The 21,348-nt window shown below is 45.5% G+C and overlaps 1 protein-coding gene across 1 annotated transcript in view; it reads right to left on the bottom strand.

The window, feature by feature from the left end:
• The window catches only part of kmt2d (lysine (K)-specific methyltransferase 2D), a 41,842-nt gene extending 20,775 nt beyond the window's left edge, over positions 1-21,067 (bottom strand). The window contains 34 exon segments of the mRNA XM_048241235.1: positions 1,560-1,699; positions 1,959-2,123; positions 2,215-3,867; positions 4,001-4,051; positions 4,160-4,233; positions 4,403-4,641; positions 4,733-4,817; positions 4,957-5,100; positions 5,193-5,258; positions 5,357-5,440; positions 5,596-5,731; positions 6,676-6,806; positions 6,906-7,028; positions 7,113-7,298; positions 7,455-7,634; positions 7,824-7,865; positions 7,979-8,088; positions 8,390-8,554; positions 9,892-10,073; positions 10,223-10,327; positions 10,414-10,530; positions 10,776-10,886; positions 11,004-11,884; positions 12,073-12,417; positions 12,602-12,771; positions 13,091-13,272; positions 13,486-13,600; positions 14,287-14,458; positions 14,555-14,717; positions 14,817-14,932; positions 15,082-15,284; positions 16,109-16,220; positions 16,748-16,830; positions 20,380-21,067. Coding sequence (XP_048097192.1) covers positions 1,560-1,699; positions 1,959-2,123; positions 2,215-3,867; positions 4,001-4,051; positions 4,160-4,233; positions 4,403-4,641; positions 4,733-4,817; positions 4,957-5,100; positions 5,193-5,258; positions 5,357-5,440; positions 5,596-5,731; positions 6,676-6,806; positions 6,906-7,028; positions 7,113-7,298; positions 7,455-7,634; positions 7,824-7,865; positions 7,979-8,088; positions 8,390-8,554; positions 9,892-10,073; positions 10,223-10,327; positions 10,414-10,530; positions 10,776-10,886; positions 11,004-11,884; positions 12,073-12,417; positions 12,602-12,771; positions 13,091-13,272; positions 13,486-13,600; positions 14,287-14,458; positions 14,555-14,717; positions 14,817-14,932; positions 15,082-15,284; positions 16,109-16,220; positions 16,748-16,796 — 6,797 coding nt within the window. The 5' untranslated portion in view covers positions 16,797-16,830; positions 20,380-21,067.
• Between the last annotated feature and the right edge of the window lie 281 nt (positions 21,068-21,348).

Below are 21,348 nucleotides of genomic sequence, written 5' to 3'. Positions count from 1 at the left end.
TAACTAAACCACAGCGGGTCTGTAAACAGAATCCAATGTGCCTTTCTACTCACCCTGAAGTCTCAGGGCAGATTGTTGATCTTTGGGAGTTTAACTTCGCAGTGCTGCTATCCAAAAGAGACCGTGCAATATCAACATCCACAAGGTAAAATCTGCAAACTCTCCACTAGCGTTAGCCTAAAATAAGCGGCAAACTTCGTGTATCCTCCGTGTATCTGGAGTCAACTTGGGGTAAGGAAGTTTTTAACAGTTTCAAGGGAGGGAGAGAGAGAGCCCGTGTGAGTTGCTGTTACGAGTGCCAGTAGTCCATACTGCGTTAGCCTACATTGACGTGACTGCGTGTTATATAGCTTATTTGTATATGCACCGTAGCCTTCGCATAGGCCTTATATAGTGGTGGTGAGTGAGTATGCAGTTGTGTGAAGGATGTACAGTAGGCAATGTGTGTGTGTGAGGGATGGAGGGAGACAGAGAGACAGCGTGCGTGTTGCTGTCTCAAGCGCCCCTCGTCGTTTTCTACAGGACCTGTAGGCTAGGTCTACAGTAGCCTATGTTGTGCCGCACAAAATGTATCCATGTTGTACATTGCACAAAATGTATACCCCCCGAAATAAACACATACATAAATAAAAACATATTTTTCCCGTCATTTTGGCTTCCTTGAACATTTTCCCTACGTTTCGCCACTGCTTTGTAACAGATAGATTCCAGTGTCCATGCTCCGGCAGCGCCCACAGTCATTTTCACCCAAATGATCCTACTGAAGGTTGAGCTGGAGCCTGAAACCCATCTAGTGGTAGTCAAGACACTACAGGCCTGTCCCTCACAGGCTCAAATTTGTAACCCATGCCATTAAAATTACAAGTTTTCGTGTATACAGAATATGCTGCAGCTGTTGCCTATAGAACTTCTCAGGTCCTACCATGCCAGTGACGTCATTGAAACTGGCAGCGTTCTAATACTAACAAACGCAATTTTGGTGTTGCTTAAAAAAGGCTACGTATTGATTTTTTTTAATAATTTTTTTTAGTGTCATTTATTTTTAATTATCATAATCAACACATTATCAATGTTGATTCTTTCAGTTCAGTTCATCTTTAAGGCGTTTGAGGGAACCCTTGCAATTGTAACACAGTTTAAAGGGAAAGGCTGCTGATGTGTGGATGCAATTCATAACGTTTTCTACATAGTTAAAATAAAGGTTCGTACTTCTCCTTGGGAGAAGCACTTTTAAATTTTGGAAAACACTTTTCCATTTACATCGGGATTTTGCAAACATTCAGTGTCAGAGTCAATAAAATGACCCCTTCAACGAAATTGACAAGCAGCTGTAAGTAGGCTAAGCATGCTAAATTCGACATCCAAACAGTATTCTAACGTTAGCTTTGAGATACTGCTTGATTTCATAACTTAACTTTGCCACTATGGATTACTTAATGTTCTCACAAAAATGTGCATTCAGAGAAAATATCATGAAAAGGAAATCATCACTGATTTGACTAACAGTGAGGTGTGTCATATACAGTATGTAAAGATGCATATTAAAAGAGTGACCATACCTGAGAGCATTAGGGTCCATCACTGCAGGCGTCCCAAGTGGGCCCGGTCGACACAGTTTGTCATCCATAGGCCCCACTTGGAGGGGGAGCTTCCCTGCAGCTGCTGCTTGAGCAGCTGCGGCAGCTACTGCTGCTCGGTCCTGAGGCAAGACACAAAAACATGTGAGAAAGCTCTAAACAACCTGTTTAAACCTAAACAACAAACATGAAAAACGTCTGTGGCACACCTAAACAATTTCAGTGGACAGAATCAGTGTTAGGGTACAGCTGGAAGATTATTTCAATAGAGACTCACCAGCAGAGGATTTTTTCCACAACATACCAACACATATCAACAACTGACTAAGCACGTCTATTAGCGATCAATCAGCTCTGGGACAGCTCTGGAAGGGCATGTACCTGTGGGTATGGTGGCGGGGGTCGCTGACTTCTGTCTTGCTGGTATGCTGCAATGTCTCCACCAGGCCAAACTGGGACAGCAGCACTTGCTGCAGCGGCCTCTTTCTCCTGACGAGAGCTTCTTTGCATTTTCTGTCTGATCAAGAACTCTCTCAGCTTCTGTTTCTAAATTAGGCAGTGTAAAGGAACAAAGTTATTGCAAATCACAATAAAAGGCCATCAAAATAAAATAAAATCAGTTACAATGGAGATTTACCTGTTTGCTCTTTTCCATATCTAAAGGACTTAGACCAATGAAGGCTGGGTCCTGACCAACTGACATATCTGGCATGTCCTGTGGGGTTTGCATGGCCGGGACCTGGGACACATCAGGTGGTCGCACAGATGTGGGATCCTGGCCCATAGATGGCAGTGGCATCCTGGGGTGGAAGTCTGAACCCATAGGCTGCTGTTGTTGGAGCTGGGCCTGGGGAGGCTGGGGTTCCCCGAAAGGAATCCGCACCTGCTGCTGGCTCATCTGATGGGGCCCAACACCAGGGCTTCGACTGAAAGCTGGCAGCCCAGTGGGCTTTCCAGAGAGTGGATCCCCCATTGAGGGAGAGCAGGGGGGCATGGGTGACTGCTGGTTTGGATGAGGAGAGCCTCGGAAGGTCTGTCCGCCCTCTGGGACTGCAGAGGAGGGGCGAGGAGGTTTGTGCAGTGTGGCAAACGGGTCTCTGGATTGGGGGCGTGAGGGTGGCCTTGAGTAAGGATCAGGGGACTGGAAACGAGGTGTGGCTGGCGACTGAACTGAGAAAGCATCATTGGACAGGGCACCGGGAGTGAGGGGAGACTGTGAGCTGCCCTGAGACTGTGGGCTGGAGGGCACCCTTGGGTGTGACTCCTGCTGGGGCATGGGCAGCCTCTGGGACAGCGGTGAGGAGCTGTCCCCAGACTGAGGCCGCGGAGTCAGGGGAGGCTGAGCGTTAGGATCTGAGAACGGGGCAGGAGACTGCCGGTAGCCCTCTGATGGATGATTGGGAGAGGCATTAGGGGGGAGAAGAGCACTCCCACCATCTCCCTGGTGCATCCGAGGGGTCATTGGAGCCTTGAACAGTCCGTCTCCTGAGTCCAGCATTCCAGCAGGGGAGCCAGTGCCAATATCTTGGCGCCCAGAGGAAGAGGAGCGTGGAGAAGGGGCGCTCATATCAGCCCTATATTGGCCTGCCCCGGCTGGTGAGGAGGGCACTGATGAAGATGAGGGGGATGAGCCGTATTCCTGACGCACGACTGCCTGCTGATTGCGAAACGGGTCTACATAGTGAGTACTGTGAGGAGGGGAGAAGAGAGGGGAGTCCCCCAGCCCAGTGGCTCGGGATCGGGGACTCTCAGGTGGGCATAAGGGTTCCTGAGAGGCTGGCTGGGGCTGAGGCTGAGGCATGTGGCCTTGCTGCTGGGGTCTAAAGAATGGGTCAACCTGCTGAGCCCTCCGCAGGTTGCCAGGAATTCCTGGTTGCATGTCGAGAGGGCCCAGGCTGGCTGGCCGTCCCTGAGGAGGAGGAGGGGGACCCTGGGGGCCAGAGTGAGGGTAACCTGAGGAAGAAGCCTGCAGAGGGCTGGAGGAAGCCTGCGAGAAGGGGGTGGAGGGGTGAGAGTGTGGATGAGGTGACTGAGGAGGCAGCTTGGCAAAGGGATCTGTCCGGGCATCTGTCGCAGAGCCTGGGGTCTTCAGGGGACCGTCAGGGAAGAAGGTGGAGGATGAGGCCGAGTCAGGGGCGAAGGGAAAGGGGCTCTCAGCAGAACTGGGCTGAGAAGGGGTGGAGGCTGAACCAGATGGAGGTGGGATCTGAAGGTGTAGGTTCGGTCGTTCCCCTTTAACTCGAGCACCTCCTTCTGTCTTTATCGTCCTGCACACCTGACTCTCCGCCTGCTGTAAAGGGAAAACAAAGAACAGCGCTGAATATCTACGGAATATGGAAGCACTGGATATACTTCTGGAATGTCTAGTAGAAACTATATAAAATGTTGAGTTCAAATACAGCATTTTTGTTTTAAGTCCTTACCTTCTGTGCTTTATTAATGCGCTGAGCAGCTCTGTTGTCTTTGGCCATTTTCTATTGGAAAAGACAAAGAGGGGGAGTTTTTTTTTTACATTTTACATTTAATAAATTATTGCCCAATATTACATTTATAAAATCATCAGAACAACACAGTTAACACACCAAAAAAGGACCCTTGTCCGCAGCAGATACTTTTCTCCAGATCTTCATTATTTGTTTGCAGCGACTGGACCAATCTGTGGAAAATTCAAGAGGGCATATTGAGGCTGCTAAAAAAAAATGTAACCAAACTTAAACTCTGCAACTGTACAGTGTACAGTGGCCCACCCTAGATTCAACCTCCTTTAAAAGCTCTCACTATTCATCTTAATGCACAACAAATTACAATGACTCAGTCTGACAGACCTGGATAGTCCTGCTTGAGGGTGGGGAAGTTAATGTTGGCGTAAAGCACTGGGGAGATGGTTGACAGCTCGCCCAACTCCTCATCCTTCTCCCACCGTTGCAAGCTGCGTTGGTTGTATGACAGACCGTCACCCTCCGGTTCAGTGGGGGTTGTGGGAGTTGATGGGGTGGCAGGGGTGGATGGCGTAGCCCATGGACTCTCCTCCCCTTGGTCAGGGCTAAACAACCCCCCTCGATCCCTAGAAAATCAGAAAGCAGAAAACTCTGGCATTCAGATCGGCCTTACTGGGACAAGTATGTTTAGCTGTTACTGGTCCAAAAGTAACTTACCGCATGTCCAAGAAGGGGGACTGGGAGAGTCCAGGAAATGAGTCCATTACTGCAGCAGAGGGCAGAGACCCAGACAAGGATGTGCCTGCATGAACAATAATTGTAAATCAAACATAATGGAAAAGCAAATATAGAAACTGCTACCACTTGTGCCATATCAGACTACGAATAGCCGTTTGAATGACTATGAAGGCATCACTTTGGAGTATGGCATTCATCCATACCTGGCAGAAGGCCTCTCTGCGGGAGGCCGCCACGGTCTCCCTCTAGAATAGGCTTCACGCCCCCAAGAGGACACCCCTCCGATCCTCCCAGGATCTTCCGGAAAAATTGCTCAGAGTCCTGACTCTCAACTCCCTGCGGAAGACCTAAGGGCCAGGCAAAACCAAATTGTGCAATCAGTACAGGTTTGGTTTAAGAGATGCAATACAAAATACACTGGACATTAGGGAAGTGCTACCTTCACTTCTCTCTTTATCCTGTGCTTCAGCCTGATCTTTAAGCGAGGAGGACTGCCCTGTCATCTCTGAAACATGTAAACAGAGTTAGTACAAATGCACCAACTATAACAGATGGCTTATGAATCTTTCAACAGGGGACAGGTGGTGTCAGAATTTGACCTACCCGTCCCAGCTCCCTGAGATGTTGGTCCCGTACCTCCTTCATGCTTTAGCTGGAGAGCGGCACCCATCATTCTGTCCTTTGCGTCTGTTCCAAATATACGCAGATTGAAATAATCACACTCACACCTTCCCCAGTGTTGGTAAAAATATTGCATACCAAAGTGAAACATGAGATCCAGTCACAAAGAAGTACAATCAAGATGCAGAGGCATTGCAAAACACGAATGAGATGGTGTTTACCTGGTTCCAGAGGCATAGGCCGAGGGCCTTGCCCAGCCAGAGGAGGTCGCAGTAGGCCCTGAGGATGTCTCTGGCCTGGTGGAACCAGGAGAGCTTTCTTACTCTGATCCAACAACGTCTTGCCAAAGAAAGCCTCCTGCATGGGGAACACACATATATTGGGGTTAATCCTTTGAGTACAGGTATTCCAATCTCTAACCGCTCCTACAAACAGTTGCGTTCAGTCAACGCATGCAACTGTGTGTAGGAGCCGTAACACAATTGTATAGGGCAGGGGTGTCAAACATAAGTCCTGGGGGCTCCCCAGATGTTTTAGGTAGGAAGAGAAAAATTAGAAGGAAAAAAAAAGAAAAGAAAAGATATTCACATCCTGTTGTGGTCAACAATTGGTGGGTTTACATGGACACTTTTATTTCGATTAGAATCGGATTAAAAATTACGCATATAAACACCTTGATCGGAATAAAACTGCCAATCTGATTAAAATTTTAATCGGAATGGAAGGGGTGGTGTATTTCGATTGAACAGCCATGTATACAGTCAATCGGGTTGTCTGCTGTAGTTTCTCAAACAAAAGCAAAGCTGCCACGTCTATTCAATCAAAGATTCTAGAGCGCTTGAGAGCACCTGATCGGAATAGAACGCACCCCTTGTAAACAGATGGCACGATTTTTTCATTCAGAATAGTTTAATCGGAATGACAAAAAAAAACTGTCCATCTAAACCCACCCCACCGTGTGTAATATGCAATATCTGAAAAATACGATAAATTGCTTAAACCTAGCACAAACCATTCTCAGGGAAGAGGAGGCTGAAAAAACTGGCATGGAAGTAGGATATTTCAAGAGAGAAAGAGCAGTATATGACAGCAGTACATGATTTGTATTTGTTTGCTTATAAGTGGGTATAGTAAAGGAACATATCATCGAACACTCTGATACCCATGCAGAAAAATTATAACGACCATGAGAATGACAGCCCCCACGAGGTCTCATTCCAACAAATCCAGCCCACTGCCTAATATGAGTTTGACACCCCTGGTATATGGGGTGGTTTCAAACATATAAAAGAGGTTAGTACCTGCAGGTAAGCAGGGAACATATCTTCCAGCTTGCTCTTCTTCCGCCCCCGTCGCTTTTTGGCTTGCTCCCCTTCACCTTCCCCGGTCTTCACCTCTGGGGGTCCGTCCATGGGAGTGTCTGGATGTGCGCCTGACAGGCAGTAGGGAAGCAAAACAAAATCATTAGAAACTGTTTATGTGGATTCCTTTGACTCAAAACATTTCTAGAAAAATAACTCTTTTCCCGTACCATCCTCCAGTTTGGCCTCATGAGGTTGGCCATCTGCTCCTCCCTCCCCTGAGAGAGCCGCGATCTGGCCCTTCCTCATCCTTGTGTGACACTTCCTCTGCCGCACCATGAACCCGCCAATTCCTAGCAACGCAGACCAGTTCATTAGCGACAGCACATTCAATTTCACCAATTCAGCGGAGTGAAAGCAACCCGACCATGTCTTACCTGGCCTGTATGGTTTTCTTTTTCTCTTTTTCCCATCATCTGTCTCCTCTACACCTCCCTTGAGTCCCTCAGGGTCCGCCATGCCGTCAGCACATCCTTCTGCTCCTTCCCTTTCTGCTCCTCCCTCCCGGTCAGGACTCCCAGGAACCTCCAGCTTTGGCTCGCACTCCATTGGCTCTCCACAGCCTTTGGAAGAATGATTACAGAAACCAAATGAGCCTTTATGGCCACTTCCGTGGATGCACTGCATAAATCAGAGACAAGCATCTCCAATGGTGCCAACACTAGAGTGTAAGGTGTGTGTGTGTGTGTGTGTGTGTATATAGAGAAAAGAACCCTGACCTTTGCCCTCCTCTCCGTCTACCTCCTTAAGCTCAAGGCTGTCCTGGACCTCCCCACACAGGGTCCCAAGGCGAGAGCGGCGCTGACGGCGCTTGTGCAAGGGTGACATGGAGAGGCTACGGAGCAGGGACATGCCCGACTCGGTCAGCCACACGCCTTCCAGACGGTAGAACTGCGGCTCTGTGGGAGGAGACACAAGAGAGGTCAGTGCTACATACACAAAGGCTGATTTCAACAACCATGTACATTCACCTGCATTCATCAAAACAAAAAGAGAAACTGCAAAGATAAACACCTTTTTAAAAACAAACCGTCATGAGACAACATCAACTAGGCAAGGAATAACAACTAGGCGTGGGAAACACTCACCCGGCTCTTTGATCTTAAAAGCCGACATCATGGGGGAAACCACTGGTGGAGGAAAATAGGATACATTAACAGGGTAAACTACAACAGCAATCTTATTTATATGTTTTTTAAATCACCTTCGAGATCTTCTGTATAACTGAGAGGCGCTCACTTACCCACAGGCTTGGGCACATAGGGAATGCAAGCAGTGCAGGCAAATCCTTCATCAGATGCCTGTTCTACCTCATCCTCAGTGTAGAGACTTTCACACACAGCATGCACCCATCTGTGGGGAAAAGAAGTCAGGAGATGCACCAATCAACCCATGACGACCACATTAACAGACAAACGTGGTGCAGTCTTAAGTCATAAAAAAGAAAGTCACAGGGAAGACAACCTAATACATATGCGCATGAATGAATCACATTTCCATTTTAAAATATAACCTCTGTGTATATATATATTATATATATATATATATATATATATATATATATATATATATATATATATATATATATATATATATATATATATATATATATATATATATATATAGATGTGTGTGTGTGTGTGCTTGCGCTCACCTGTCACAGTGCTGGCACTGAAGCAGTAGCTCCTCCTCCTTGAAATTCTCTCGGCACACAGGGCAGGTGACCAGGCTGGCACAGGGGCCACAGTGGGTGTAGTTGTTCTGCCACTCGCAGTGGAACCCCGGGGAGCTGGCACCACACTGCATGCAGCACACACACCTGCACGGGCATGACAGCAAAGCGGTCAGAGAGGAGCAACTGCAGTGGGCATAAGGAACTGTTGACCAGCTAACACGTCCTACGACGGTGTAATGCATTTAATTTATATACAATGCATTTAATTACATACAGTGATTTAGCAGATGCTTTTATCCAAAGCGACTTACATACATTAGTTATATTACAAGGACCATTGTTCTCTGAGCAACACAGAGTTAAGTGCCTTGCTCATGGGCACAACGGTGGAACGGTGGAGCTGAAACTCTTCTGGCTGTATGCTAACCCAGCTCCTTAGCCACTACGCTACCACCGGCCATTTAATACATAATGCATTCAGCTTCATGTGGACATAAGCTGGTACATAGCAGGGCTCTACAGTGCGCCCATTTCACTCGCACATGCGAGTAAAAATGATGCCGTGCGAGTGCAAAAAAATATGCTTGTTTGTTTACACCGAATACAAGCTGAAGTGCAAAACGAAAGTAGGCCTAACGTTTGCCTACTGCCCCCACCAATGCATATATTTAAAATAAAAACTAAAAGCATAAAACATATATCCTTGATTAGCCTATGTTGGGTTTTGTGGAAGAGTAAATGGACTGTTTTAGTAGTAGTATTAGGCAGTATGCAGTCAGATAGGTCACCATGGGCATATTTGGATTAGCTATAGATGGATTCACAAATAAATAAATTAGCCTACATTTGGCAGGATACTTGATATACAGGCTAAATGCAAATATGGCAATGTATTATATTATTTTACATTAACAAAATGTAGGAAAATAGAACAGACTGAAAATAAAGTAGGCACTGATCTTTAAAATCCTGTTTCCTGTAGCCTAAATGTTGTCAGTCATTCTTAATATTCGCAATTGGTGCACTGGCATGTTTAACTGTCAGCTGCAGTATAATGTTAGATTATGTGCAAGTTAAGTACAGAACTGACTGTGCGCCCAAATTTTTGTCTGTGCTCCTAAATTTTTTAACTTGGGCGCACAAGTGCTCCTGAAAAAAAATGTTAGTGTAGAGCCCTGCATAATGAGACTCCTGGATCATTAGTCATGTCTGTCTTTGTTAACTGTAAAGCTCAGGCTGAATTTAGAACTCAAACTGCAAACAGCTGGAAAGGTGAGAAGTCGACAATTTTCTTCATGCATACATAACGAATAAGCTAGCACAATATGCTGCAGTGCCAAACAAATGGGAAAAACTCATTTATAGACCTCACTACCTCCCTGATTACGTATTCTTCACTGATTACCAAGTGATTTCAGCAGATCTTCAGCAGATTTCAGAAGAGAAATCAAATGTTTTAGTTAAATGAAGGGCTACTGCACCATTTGCACTTCCAGCCCCCTTTCGGGACAGTGGTAAGGGGCGGGTCCAAGCAGTAGGTGTGGTAGCTGACATCACAGTCGTCACACAGTAGCAGGCGCGAGGGGTCCGAGGCCTTTCCACACACCTCACACACTATGCACTCCAGACAGCGCCAGCCCTTTCGCAACATCATCTTAGTGATCTGCGCACAGAAAGGTCAAAACCAGTCATACATTATTCATAGTTGATTATATTCATACAAAGAGAGAGCATAATGGGCAAAATCTGTGAATGTGTGCAGTCTGTTGCCCTGTGGTAGGGGGCATTAAGTGGCAGTGAATGAATGCTCACCTTGCTGTTGACGCAGTACGGATGGTAACACTGGGCACACTGGGCACAAGCGAGCAGCTGCCCTTCCACGCCCTTGCCAAAGCTACCACACACCACACACATGTCCTACAGAAAGAGGAGGCCATTCAACTGTAAACACTCCTGAGCTAGTAAAACAGGGGTCAATGACGTGAGACAAAGTAGCGACTTACCTGCAGCAGGACAAATTTATCAGTGTTTGAAAAGAGCACCACTGTGTTTTGCATGGTGTCATCTTCCTCCTCCTCTGCCTCTTCCTTGCTCGGTCCAGTGTCTGTGGTCATACTCAGCTGCAGAGAAGGAGAGATCAGGTTCAGAGGACACAAGTGATGTCGGTGATGGGCTCAAACACTAGAGTGTTTACACGAAATCAGAACCCCCTCAGGCCCTTAACAGTAGCAGCTGAACAGAAATCCCCACCAACAGCATTTAGTAACCAGATCTGTGCATGAACAGGTGTAAGGGAAGAGAAACTCCCACAAACGGATTAACTTCAACTGCTATTAGCAGCAGCAGGTGTGCTAGGCTAACGTACCAGGAAGGCGTCGATGCAGGAGGCCATGGCTTTTAGGCGCGACCGGCCACGGCCCCTTCCACTGCCACCGCCGCGAGGACGTCTCTTCCCTGGGAAACCGCTGCTCCGCCCCTTAGGAAAGCACCAGCAAACACTGTTATCACCGAGTCCAAGATCCAAACCTTAGGTCAGTTACTACCAAGACACCCCCACCAGATGCCCCAGTATGCAGAGCTGGACGGTCCTTACCTGTCTGATGCGAGAGCGACCTGGGGAGCCGCGGCGCCTCACCTTCTCCCCATCCAGCTTGAGAGGGTCAAATGGCAGAGAGTCGTCCGTCTCTGTGAGCAGCGAGTCGGAGCGCGAACGGCCGGCCGGCATCAGGCTCAGGTCGGCGGAGTGCCCGTGTGGGTCATGCTCGGACGGGGAGCCCAGGAAGCCGCTGCTGCTCTCGTCGCCGTGGCTCATGTTGGACGCCTCGTCCAGCAGCAACTCCGGCTTGCAGCCCCCCTCGAGGGGATCCACCCGCCGCTTCCTTTTCACCCGCCGCACCACCTCTTCGTCGTCGTCGTCATCGTCCTCCTCGCCCGCCACAGGGCAGTCCTCTTCCTTCGCCGACGACTCCGCCAGGGCCTCCTCGTCCTCGTCCAGTGCCTCTTCGTCCTCCTCTGACTGCGCAGGCCTGTCCTCCGTGTGCAGAGAGGGAGTCGGCTCAGCCTGTTCCGCAGAGGGTTCCAACGCACCTTCTTGCGAGTCCTCGGCGAGCTCTGTATGCCCTGCCTCCTCTGTGTCCATGGCAACAGGCTCAGCCTCTCGGCTGTCGGTTGGAGGGGTTGGTGGTCGGGGAGGAGACTTCCTGGAAGCTTCAGAAACAGCCACGTCTTCAGATGTTTCCTCCTTTCTCACCTCGGCGTCTTGCACAGGAGCCTCCTCTTCTTCCTCCTCCTCTGGCCCCAAGTGCCCCTCAGGTTCTCCCTCCACAGCGCTGCTTTGAGCTCCAGCCGTGCTGTCTGCCACATGGCTCTCTGGGCTGTCCCGGATGAGCTGGCTTTCAGCCTCCGGTCTGCTCTCCTCCTCACTGCTGGCAACAGTTAAGCAACTGGCTTCCTGTTCAACGCTTACACTTCCTTCTGTTGACAAAAGCATGACAGTTAAACAGCGCACTTCACATTTCTGCAAGAGCACAGTGTGCTTTTAAAACAAACAGTGCCAACACAAAACTATGGCAGAATTTTAACAATGTGACTCAAAAGCTCATCTCAGCAGCAGTTTTTCCCAGAGACTGCTTCTAGAGTGCTGAAGTGATGGACTACTTTACCTGGAACTTCAGAGCTGACCGGAAGCTCATCGGATAGAGCTTCAGCAGGAAGGACAGTGGTGGCTTCTCCCTCCGCGTGGGACTCTGAGGGGGCTTCGCCTTCCACCGCATCCACCTGGAGCTCAACAGCTGTTTCTGTGGGAACCCCACTCTCCAAGAGAGGCTCGGCCGGCATATGTCCCTCCTCAAAAGGCTCTGGTGGAACTTCCCTTTCGGATTCGGATTGCACCGGGACTTCAGTTTCCACGGCACACTCAGAGGGGACCTCTGTGGCCTCAGCCTGAGGTCCCTCTTCCATGATCACTTCCTCGACTTTTGTCGTTCCAACCACCTCAGTGTCTGTGCCTACAGAGAGACAGGAGTTCAACCACAGCGCAAAACTTCCAAGATGAACCACAAATAAATTTCTACTAGCTGCACCAAACTGTAACAAATCTTTGTTGAGGTTGTGAATTCTGGCAAGTGCTTTTTGAACCCTAAGACGCGTGCGTGAAAAATCAGAACTATAACACCCAACAGCAGCACTTACCCAGCTCCATGGGCACCTCTTCCTCCGTCGTCGTCTTCTCCTCTTCCTCCTGTGCCATCGGAGCTGGAGCTGGAGCTTCTGCTGGGGCCTCAGGCGTGGCCTCTCGGCACAGCACACACACTGTTTTCTCCTCCAACACGCCGACCACAGCACACTCTGGGTGCACCCATCTGCACAGTTCAAAGAAAATGAGGCATTCCGAAATCAAAAACTAAGGACAACATGCATTGGACACATGCTCCTTAAGGGACATTAATCTGTATGGTCATTATCCAGCCTGTAAATGTAAGCCAATAAACTGCAATCCTGCATGAGTTTAATGGCAGATTTCCTGACTTTAACTCGGTCCTATACCTGAACCCAAGACAAAGTATGATTTTGCAGTTCTCTAAGATGTGGTTTAAAGTCAAGCTTACAAGCTTGAGATGGCACTCTACCGTTACATACAGAAACTGTCCTACATGGTGGAAGGGCTTGGTGGGTACGGACCTGTGGCAGGTGCTGCATCTGTGTGGCAGTGTGGCGGGGGGTTCACTGCTCTTACTGCACACGCCACAGACAGTGAGGCGCCGTTGCTGGCACGCCTCACATACGGCATAGCTCTCAAACCACTGGGCCTCGCCTGGAAGGCTGAGCCCACTCGCCCCACAGTCACTGCACATACGACACCTCTGTATGTGAGAGAAAGAAAGAAAGAAAGAAAGAAAGAAAGAAAGAAAGAAAGAAAGAAAGAAAGAGAGAGAGCAATATAAAACCAAGGAGAATCATAACAGGTCAGCCATTCAATGCAGCTTTAACTGCTTTAGCTGAAACAAAACCAGCACTACAAATGAGTCACTATACAATGACCGTATACTTAAAATATACACTAACAGTACTCTTACCCGGCATTTCCAGGAGTCGGGAGGCACAGAGTCCATGGCTGGCTGTAGACAGAATGTGTGGTAGCCCTTATCACATGCATCACACACCAGCATCTTGGAGTCCTCCCCTGGTTGTCTGGTAAATAGAAGAATAGCATAATTGTGTACAGGGTGAAAATGTCTTTATTTGTCCTCTGATGATGTAATCATAAATCCAAAGGCACTCCATGGTATCAAAACTTTACCAATACCATAACCAACTAAATTAATTTATCTTGCGAACAGGGCAGGTTGTGATTGCTTTGTGTGCTATGTAAAATACATAAAATTGAATTTGTGCATGACTTATTGTTCCAAAGGCATTCACTGAAGTGCCAATCAGACACTTAATCAAATACTTTATTTCATTCCAGCTTCACTGTGCACTGAAATGATAGACCAAAAAAAAAAAAAAGCTTTAAATAAATAAATAAATAAATAAATAAATAAATAAATAAATAAATAAATAAATAAAGAGTAGACCTACTTCAACAGTATACTACACAATAGGCCTACTCACTGAATCACCTTGCTTAAACTGGCATAAATTACATAGGCTGTGTTGCAGAACTGTTTGGATTTACATACAAGTTAGTTCAATATTGCAAACAACTCATCTATATTATATTTTACCATTTCTGCTCGCAGACCACTTTGGATAGCTTGCGGACCACTAGCGGTCCCCGGACCACACTTTGAGAAACACTGATATAGACCAAGGCAAATTACAGACAATAGAAGGAAGCTGTGGTCTAGAAGTGTAGTGACGGGGCTGGTGCTTACCTGCAGGTCTGGCACACTTTACACTCAGGACACTGCCAGCCTGAACGCTGCAGCGGCGTGGCACTGATCTCCAGACAGGCCGCATGGTAGTGCTGCCCACAGCCCGTACAGTATAACAGCCCTAACAACTCCCCTGCAGAGTCGCACACAGCGCAACGCGCTTCTTCCCCCGCTGTAACACACACACACACACACACACACAACAGGTTTAATATAACACATACATACATAAAACTATGACTGACTCGAGGGGAATGCAGTCACTTACCAATCTCCTCTGCCTTATCTATGTGCTCCGGACAGAGGAGGGCTAAAAGCTTCATGGACTGGAAAGAGCCACTGGCTGCTGAGCAAGGGAAGTGGTAAAACCGTGAGCACCCGTCCGCCTGGCACCGGATGGTAGCTCCCAGTCTTTTACAATAGTCACACAGCTGCACCAAGACAGGACAGTAAACACAGAGTATAATCAGAATCTTGGAATCTATGGAACAGGTAGCTTCACAGGTGAAGTAATCTGAAGTGGGACATACCCGTTGTATCCCTGAGATGACCGCTGTATCCACGTTCTCAAATTCCTGGTCCTCGCCATCCGCCTGCCTCACGCCATCAGACCACACCGCACACCAGTGGTGCACCCAGCAGCTCCCTGTGACCAAGAGAAACCATTACTCCACTCGTGGATGCCCACACAATATCCAACACCATCCCATATGTGAGTGCCAAGGACAGACCCTACATAATGGAGGTTTATGGAGCTTGGGGCACAATGTAATGGCAGGTCTGTCAAGATCATACCCGTGTCATCAAACAGCGTGGCCAGACAGCTGGAGTCGGAGAATCCGATGGAAGACAGGTCGTCGTTTCCGGCCTCAGGCAAGACAGGAGCGGGGAGCTCCAAGGCGGGCCGGTCAGAGGAGGGCCCAAATCGCCGGAGCTCTCGTTGTCCGTGCAGGCTACGCTCCACACAGTTGCAGAGAGCACAGGCTCTTGAGCTCTCCCTGCAGAGGGAAAATGAGACCGAACAGACATGAATTCTACCACCGTCCGTCCCCTTGTGTCTTCCTCCATAAATAAATTAAATAATAATAAATTCACCCTAGAGTAAATCTAAAATGAATCTAAAAAGAAAAAGCCCATAGTGTTTAAAGTCAAGGGCAATGTACACATTAAAATGGCTGCAGTTTTATGTTATTCATCAAGCACTTTAATCTTCAGCCTATCAAAATAAATTGGTAATGAAACCGAATATACAACAATGGAGCAAGAAGACATGTTCACCAATACCAGTGACAAGAGAAAAGTGAATTTCTCAAATCTAAGTCAAACATCTCTACAAATTCTGTTCTAGACAAAAGCCTGTAGTAGCAGTGGCTCTCAGCAGAGGCAACAGTGTTCAATTGATACGACTATAACTTTAAAACAGAACAAATAGCATCTTGGACAAGCAGTGCTACAAAACTGGTCTTTATGAGGCTCTTAAACACTTTTTTAAAGATGAATACAATATAATTTTGAGGCCCACTTCTAAAAGTCCCATTTACTTTTCCTATCAAAAAATAAATACACATTTCTAGTAGTTACAATTAATGTAATGGTTAATTTCACTGTTGCATATGTTGATGCTTGCAGCCAACCTTAACACACCTTACTGCTATATCCGACTTACTGCAAATGGCACACCACAAAGAAATAAAAAAAGTGAGCAAACACTGGCACATAAATGCAAAGCACTTTCATTTACACTCACAGATGTTGCATTCCTACTGTTAACCCTGTTCAAAATATGACAATAACTCAACGGATTATTTTTAAACATTCTTACACAGGTGCACTGGAAGTCTCCACAGTAGTGTTAGAAGTGTCCTCCGTGGCAACAGGGACATCAACCTCCCCCTCTGGCAGGACGCTTGGGTTTGGGGGGGCACCATCATCAGCTGGGGAAAGGGAAGCAATATGTTGGCCACACTCCAGGATCAATTACACCACAGCTCCATCATATCCAAAGCATTCCCTACTTCACAACTGCCTCTCATTCCATTGTAAATAAAGTACACCAACAAGAGAAACAGAGACAATAACACCCATTAAATACCTTATAAAGGTATTATAGGCGACATTAAGGGCCTTGCTGAAACCACCCAATAGTGTAATAAGCCTACAGTCACAAACAAATAGTAATCGTCTTTAAGAAAAGCTTTTTTAACTATTTTAAAAGTAATTACGTAATTAATAATGATAGGTCCCTTTAGCATAGAGCACAAGAGGTAAACAAACCTCAATATGAAGCTTCCAACACACTCCATCACCTTAAAGATGTTTATGGAAGGGGGGGTGGGGGTGACCCAAGTATTTTAAATCATAACCCATTCCAAAAGAATTAAATTTTGGTGCAGCTGTGCATTTTCAGTTTGTGCAATTTTACTCACTCTTACTTTACTTTTTTGTTATACTATTCACGTACCTGCCGTTTCAGAATCATTCTCTTCGCAGTTTGATTTCTGCTCGTCCATACCTTCTCCAGAAGTTGATCTCTTTCGCAGAGATCTGGAAGACATACATGGACCGACTGAGTTAAAAATGTAGAATACTCACCCGCGCAAAAAATAGGGCGTTAGCACTGGTGACTTGAGATGCGCACAAGTGCAACGTGCACCATAAACTACACCAAGTTCCATGTGTCAAAGAAATAAAGACAAAGGCTTCAAAGCCTAATGGGATTTACTTGTTCAGAGTCGCCCATTGTATTCAAAGGCACGAAATGCATGGGACATATGGCTCACGACTTAGTAACCACAAAATTCCATGTTTGATTAAGGTTCACGGTTAAATATACCATGTCCAAACATTAAACATGGGGTCTGATTGTAAGTTAAAACAATGCAAGATACACATTACTGATACAAGAAAAGTTATTTACATGAGCCACCGAGAAAAATTCCGACAGTGCAAAAACACAGAAAAGTATCATACGAATACGACTACAGACCATCACAAAGCGCATTCCTCCATTTATTGCACCATGCCAGTAAACCGTGTGTATTCCGGGAGCTGAATTAAATACTGCATAAATATAAAATAAGCTTAATTTGCTTCGTGCGTCTTCGGCCAGTTGGCCGCGCAACCTTGCTATCGCTGGCTAATGTGGAGCCTGCTAACCGGGGTTAGCCAACAAACTCTGCATAAATAGCTAGTCAGTTGCTAGCCAAACGAATTAAAAGTATTCTAACGAATTTGTTTTAGTTGCATTCTTGCAATGTATCCTTTTAAATGACGCAAGTTATTTCAAAATGACAATAAATGATATCGGAACTGAAATGATGTTTACTTTAAATAAAACAACCCTAAAGCGAGATACACAAAGAAAATGTAACTTCCGTGTGCAACACTTCCTGTGACAGCAATGACATTACCGTGTAGAAACATCAGAGACTTCTACAGTTCCGCATATAGTTAAAGGGCAACAGTGAATTAGTTAAAATAAAAAATACTTGAAATCGGTTGATTTTTCAGGGAAAACATGTGCATATTACCAAATTATGGGTAGGTAACGCCAGAAAGTATTTCCAGCAGTAGCCTATTTCGTTTGATAATCACACAGACAGAACCATTGTTGACGTGTTAAGAGTAATATATGGTCATAAATGCACATGTATGCCTTGCCCACATGAACGCCACACCTGCTTCATCACTCTCAAAAACAACGTTCCTGACCACAAGCCATATCGTTCAGCAGGCGGAACACTAAGCAAACCCATCAGTCATCCAACTCCAGCAAAACGGGCACTCAGGTTTTACTGCACTGCACTATATATATATATCCCTGGTTACACGTCCCAACATTAAGAGGATGTTTTTTTAAAAATCTTTAGTTAAATATTGATCTGAAACAGGCCGTGCATGACGTTAAAATGTGTACCACACAAACATACAGCGACGATGAACCGGTAATTCTATCGTAATAAAAGCGGTAGATTATCCGTTGATTATCAATGTATGCTTTAGGCAAATGTTTACTAAGCATTCTCAGTTGATAATAAAATAAAACATATTTTAATTATTACTCCCTGTGCTATCGCTGTACAATAACAGAACTTAAGCCTTCAGAAATAATAAATGCGCTACTTTTAACACCAAAAAATGAACAAAGACATTGTGAACATTACGTAATTAAGAGAGAACTTACTTTTTCGACTTTTATTTGAAAGAAACAACATCCTATACCAAGGTGCGCATGTTTGGAAAACCGACTAAGGGCGTTCAAAACAATGTTAGGGATTGATATGACTGAGGGAAGAGGGGTAGCCACTACAACCTAATTAACGAGCCATCTTGTTCATCATTATACAGTAACAAGTCATTCCACTAATAATAAAACAAAGACCCATTGCGATACATGAAACTTGAATTTCGATAAAACATCAACGCTATTTGGCCCAACTTGAACAGTACTGAATGTGATTACAAAACATTAGCAAATTCTTGAGTGCATTAACATTAGATGTTTTCAAGTCTGCTTGTACATCTCGAATCTCAACCCAGATTTATCATCGTCGCGACGAGCCCACACAACAGGAAATTTCGCGGACAAACCAGTTTGATAAGGCCTCGAAACGCGGACAGATTGGCCTCCAATAGAGGTGTCGAAAATATTTAATTCTGTTCGACACAACAATTAACAACATACAAAGTACGACAACAGGGTTTGTCATGTAGACCACGTTAGGTTACCCTTCCTTCACTAATGAGTACTCGTCGGCAAACAGCACTCACAAGTAAACGACGCAATGAAGTACAATTTTAGACTAGCACGCTAACTTCAGCTAGCGTTACATTTAGCGATCTGGTTATACATAAATTGACAGAATTAAAAGTGATCATTGGCTCAGCTGCCTCTTTGAAGCTATTGAAGGTAACAGTCCAGAAATATCACCGTTGTAAGCGTGATTGTGTTATTATTCTTGAAGAAATAAAATGCATAAATGCACAGTCCTGGATATTTGATGTTATCTAGGTCACTTGTATCTAATATTGGTGAAAGTACGACTCAACATCGATGCCAGACCAAAACCAGGCTAGCTAACCAACCTTAATGTTAGCTGTGAGCTATCTATCGACATTTTCTCAACTTTCAGCGACAGTGGCACCCCAAACAGGCCTACGTGTGGCCAAGTTAGCAATTCACAAACTGTGCGTTCGTGAAACTTACTATAGGGAAAACCATTATTGTTCAATTCAGGTGGAAAATCTGATAATGTGTTGTCAAACAAGTATATACAGTACATACTACAGCTCGAGACAAAGTTAGCCAGCTCGTCTCTTGGAGTTGTTCCTACCTAGCCATTGATAGCTACCAAACTCCAGTTGTGATAACTTGTAATTGAGCCTTAAAATGATTATTTAGCCCTTGTAAAAACAATTCAACCAATGCAGGTATAACTTATGGCGAACTGAAACAATGACAACATTGCCAATAAATCCGACCAGCTAAAGGACCTTGCCAATAAATCCGACCAGCTAAAGGACCTTGCAAGCAACCAAAACTCAAATCTCTCTAATGGCTGTTTTCACTCTTGGGACGAATGCAACTCGGGTTATTCGCGTATAAGACAACGGAACACAACCAAACACATGATCATATATAGCATTTTGTAGTTGCAGTTAGTTTCCCAAATGTAATTAATTTCGCAAGCTAGAACGTCCCATTTACTGATGTAACTGAATTAACATGTAGCCTGGCTAGCTACGAAAAACAGCTCAGCTAGCAAGGGAACGTATCAACAGACTGCATTTCTACGTTCTAACCTAATATTTCAACAGACATGTACGAGGGCAGTTCAGTCATGCAGAGTTGCAGATCACGTTAGAACATTAATGACACAGGTTTTAGCCTAAAACCATTCTTAACATGTTAACAATTCTGCAAGATAGGATGGCGACTTGCAATAACCAAATTAACCCGTTGTATTCATTCGGTAGGCAAGCTAACGTTAGCTGTATATCTTATTTTAACAGTTACTTTGGAAAGACCTCGTTGCGAGCTATGTACAAATGACTCCGGAAAGAAGTTCATTATTTTATATGGTACACACTTACCTTACAGTGCGATGCTCGTATGTTCATACATCAGAACAATCCAGACATTGATCGCTTGTAATAGTCTCATTTCACGTAGCTAGCTTGGCTAGCTAACCGGTTGCAGATGGGGGAAGTAAACGTTAGAACGTTGGTTCGACGGCTGGGTAGCTAACGTTAGCTGGCTATTAAAATAGGACAGCAGTTTCCGTTAGAGTTGATCCTGGTCATCATTTGGTGAAATCTGAATTTCAGTTTTAGGTTTGTTGACAGAAATCACCTACCCAGCAAGTCGTACTGACTAGGCAGCTTTAAAAGACAGGGTAACGTTACAGCCTGACCAAACCAACCAGTTTGCTTTACTAGCTAACGTTAGCCATCCTAGCTATATAAAGTGTTAGCGATCATTTTCACTAACATAAACGTTGACTTCTGTCAGCAGAATAGTTCACCTTGCAGCAAGTTTTGCGAGACTGATGCTTTTACCACGAACCTTGTCGTCCAAGGATCTAAGAAGGATATAAAGCTGTTACCACCCGAGGTTATTTCAATGCGTATCTATGTGGTTACCATCTGAACTTCTGCCACTGTCCTACTCTAGTCACCGCCACTTTGACTTCATTCAACAACACATCCACGCGAGTGACAGGGTGCGTGTAGTATAGCACCGCCAACTCGCTGTTAGCATTAGCTGGCTAATGCCATTACAACTCGGGCTGTTTATGTTTATTTGTAGGCTGTGTTAGCTGGAGTAAAGGACATTGACATTGTAATGTAAACATAGGAAATGTCCTGCCCCCGAGTGCTTAGAGTTCAATACAGTACTACTTTGCCATTTTTAACTTGACCAGTTGGTGTTGATTGTTTTTCACTTCACCATCACGTTGACAAGAGATTTGGGCATCAGCTAAAATCCTCCCGCTAAGTAGCATGTCTCTGTTTAATGTCTGCAGGAAAACAAATATTTGCGTTAACAGTCAGCTACAGTCA

The sequence above is a fragment of the Alosa alosa genome, chromosome 4 (assembly GCF_017589495.1).
Source record: "Alosa alosa isolate M-15738 ecotype Scorff River chromosome 4, AALO_Geno_1.1, whole genome shotgun sequence".
NCBI lineage: Eukaryota > Metazoa > Chordata > Actinopteri > Clupeiformes > Clupeidae > Alosa > Alosa alosa.
The sequence above is the reverse complement of the archived record's forward strand: the minus strand, read 5'-3'. Positions and strand labels throughout refer to the sequence as shown.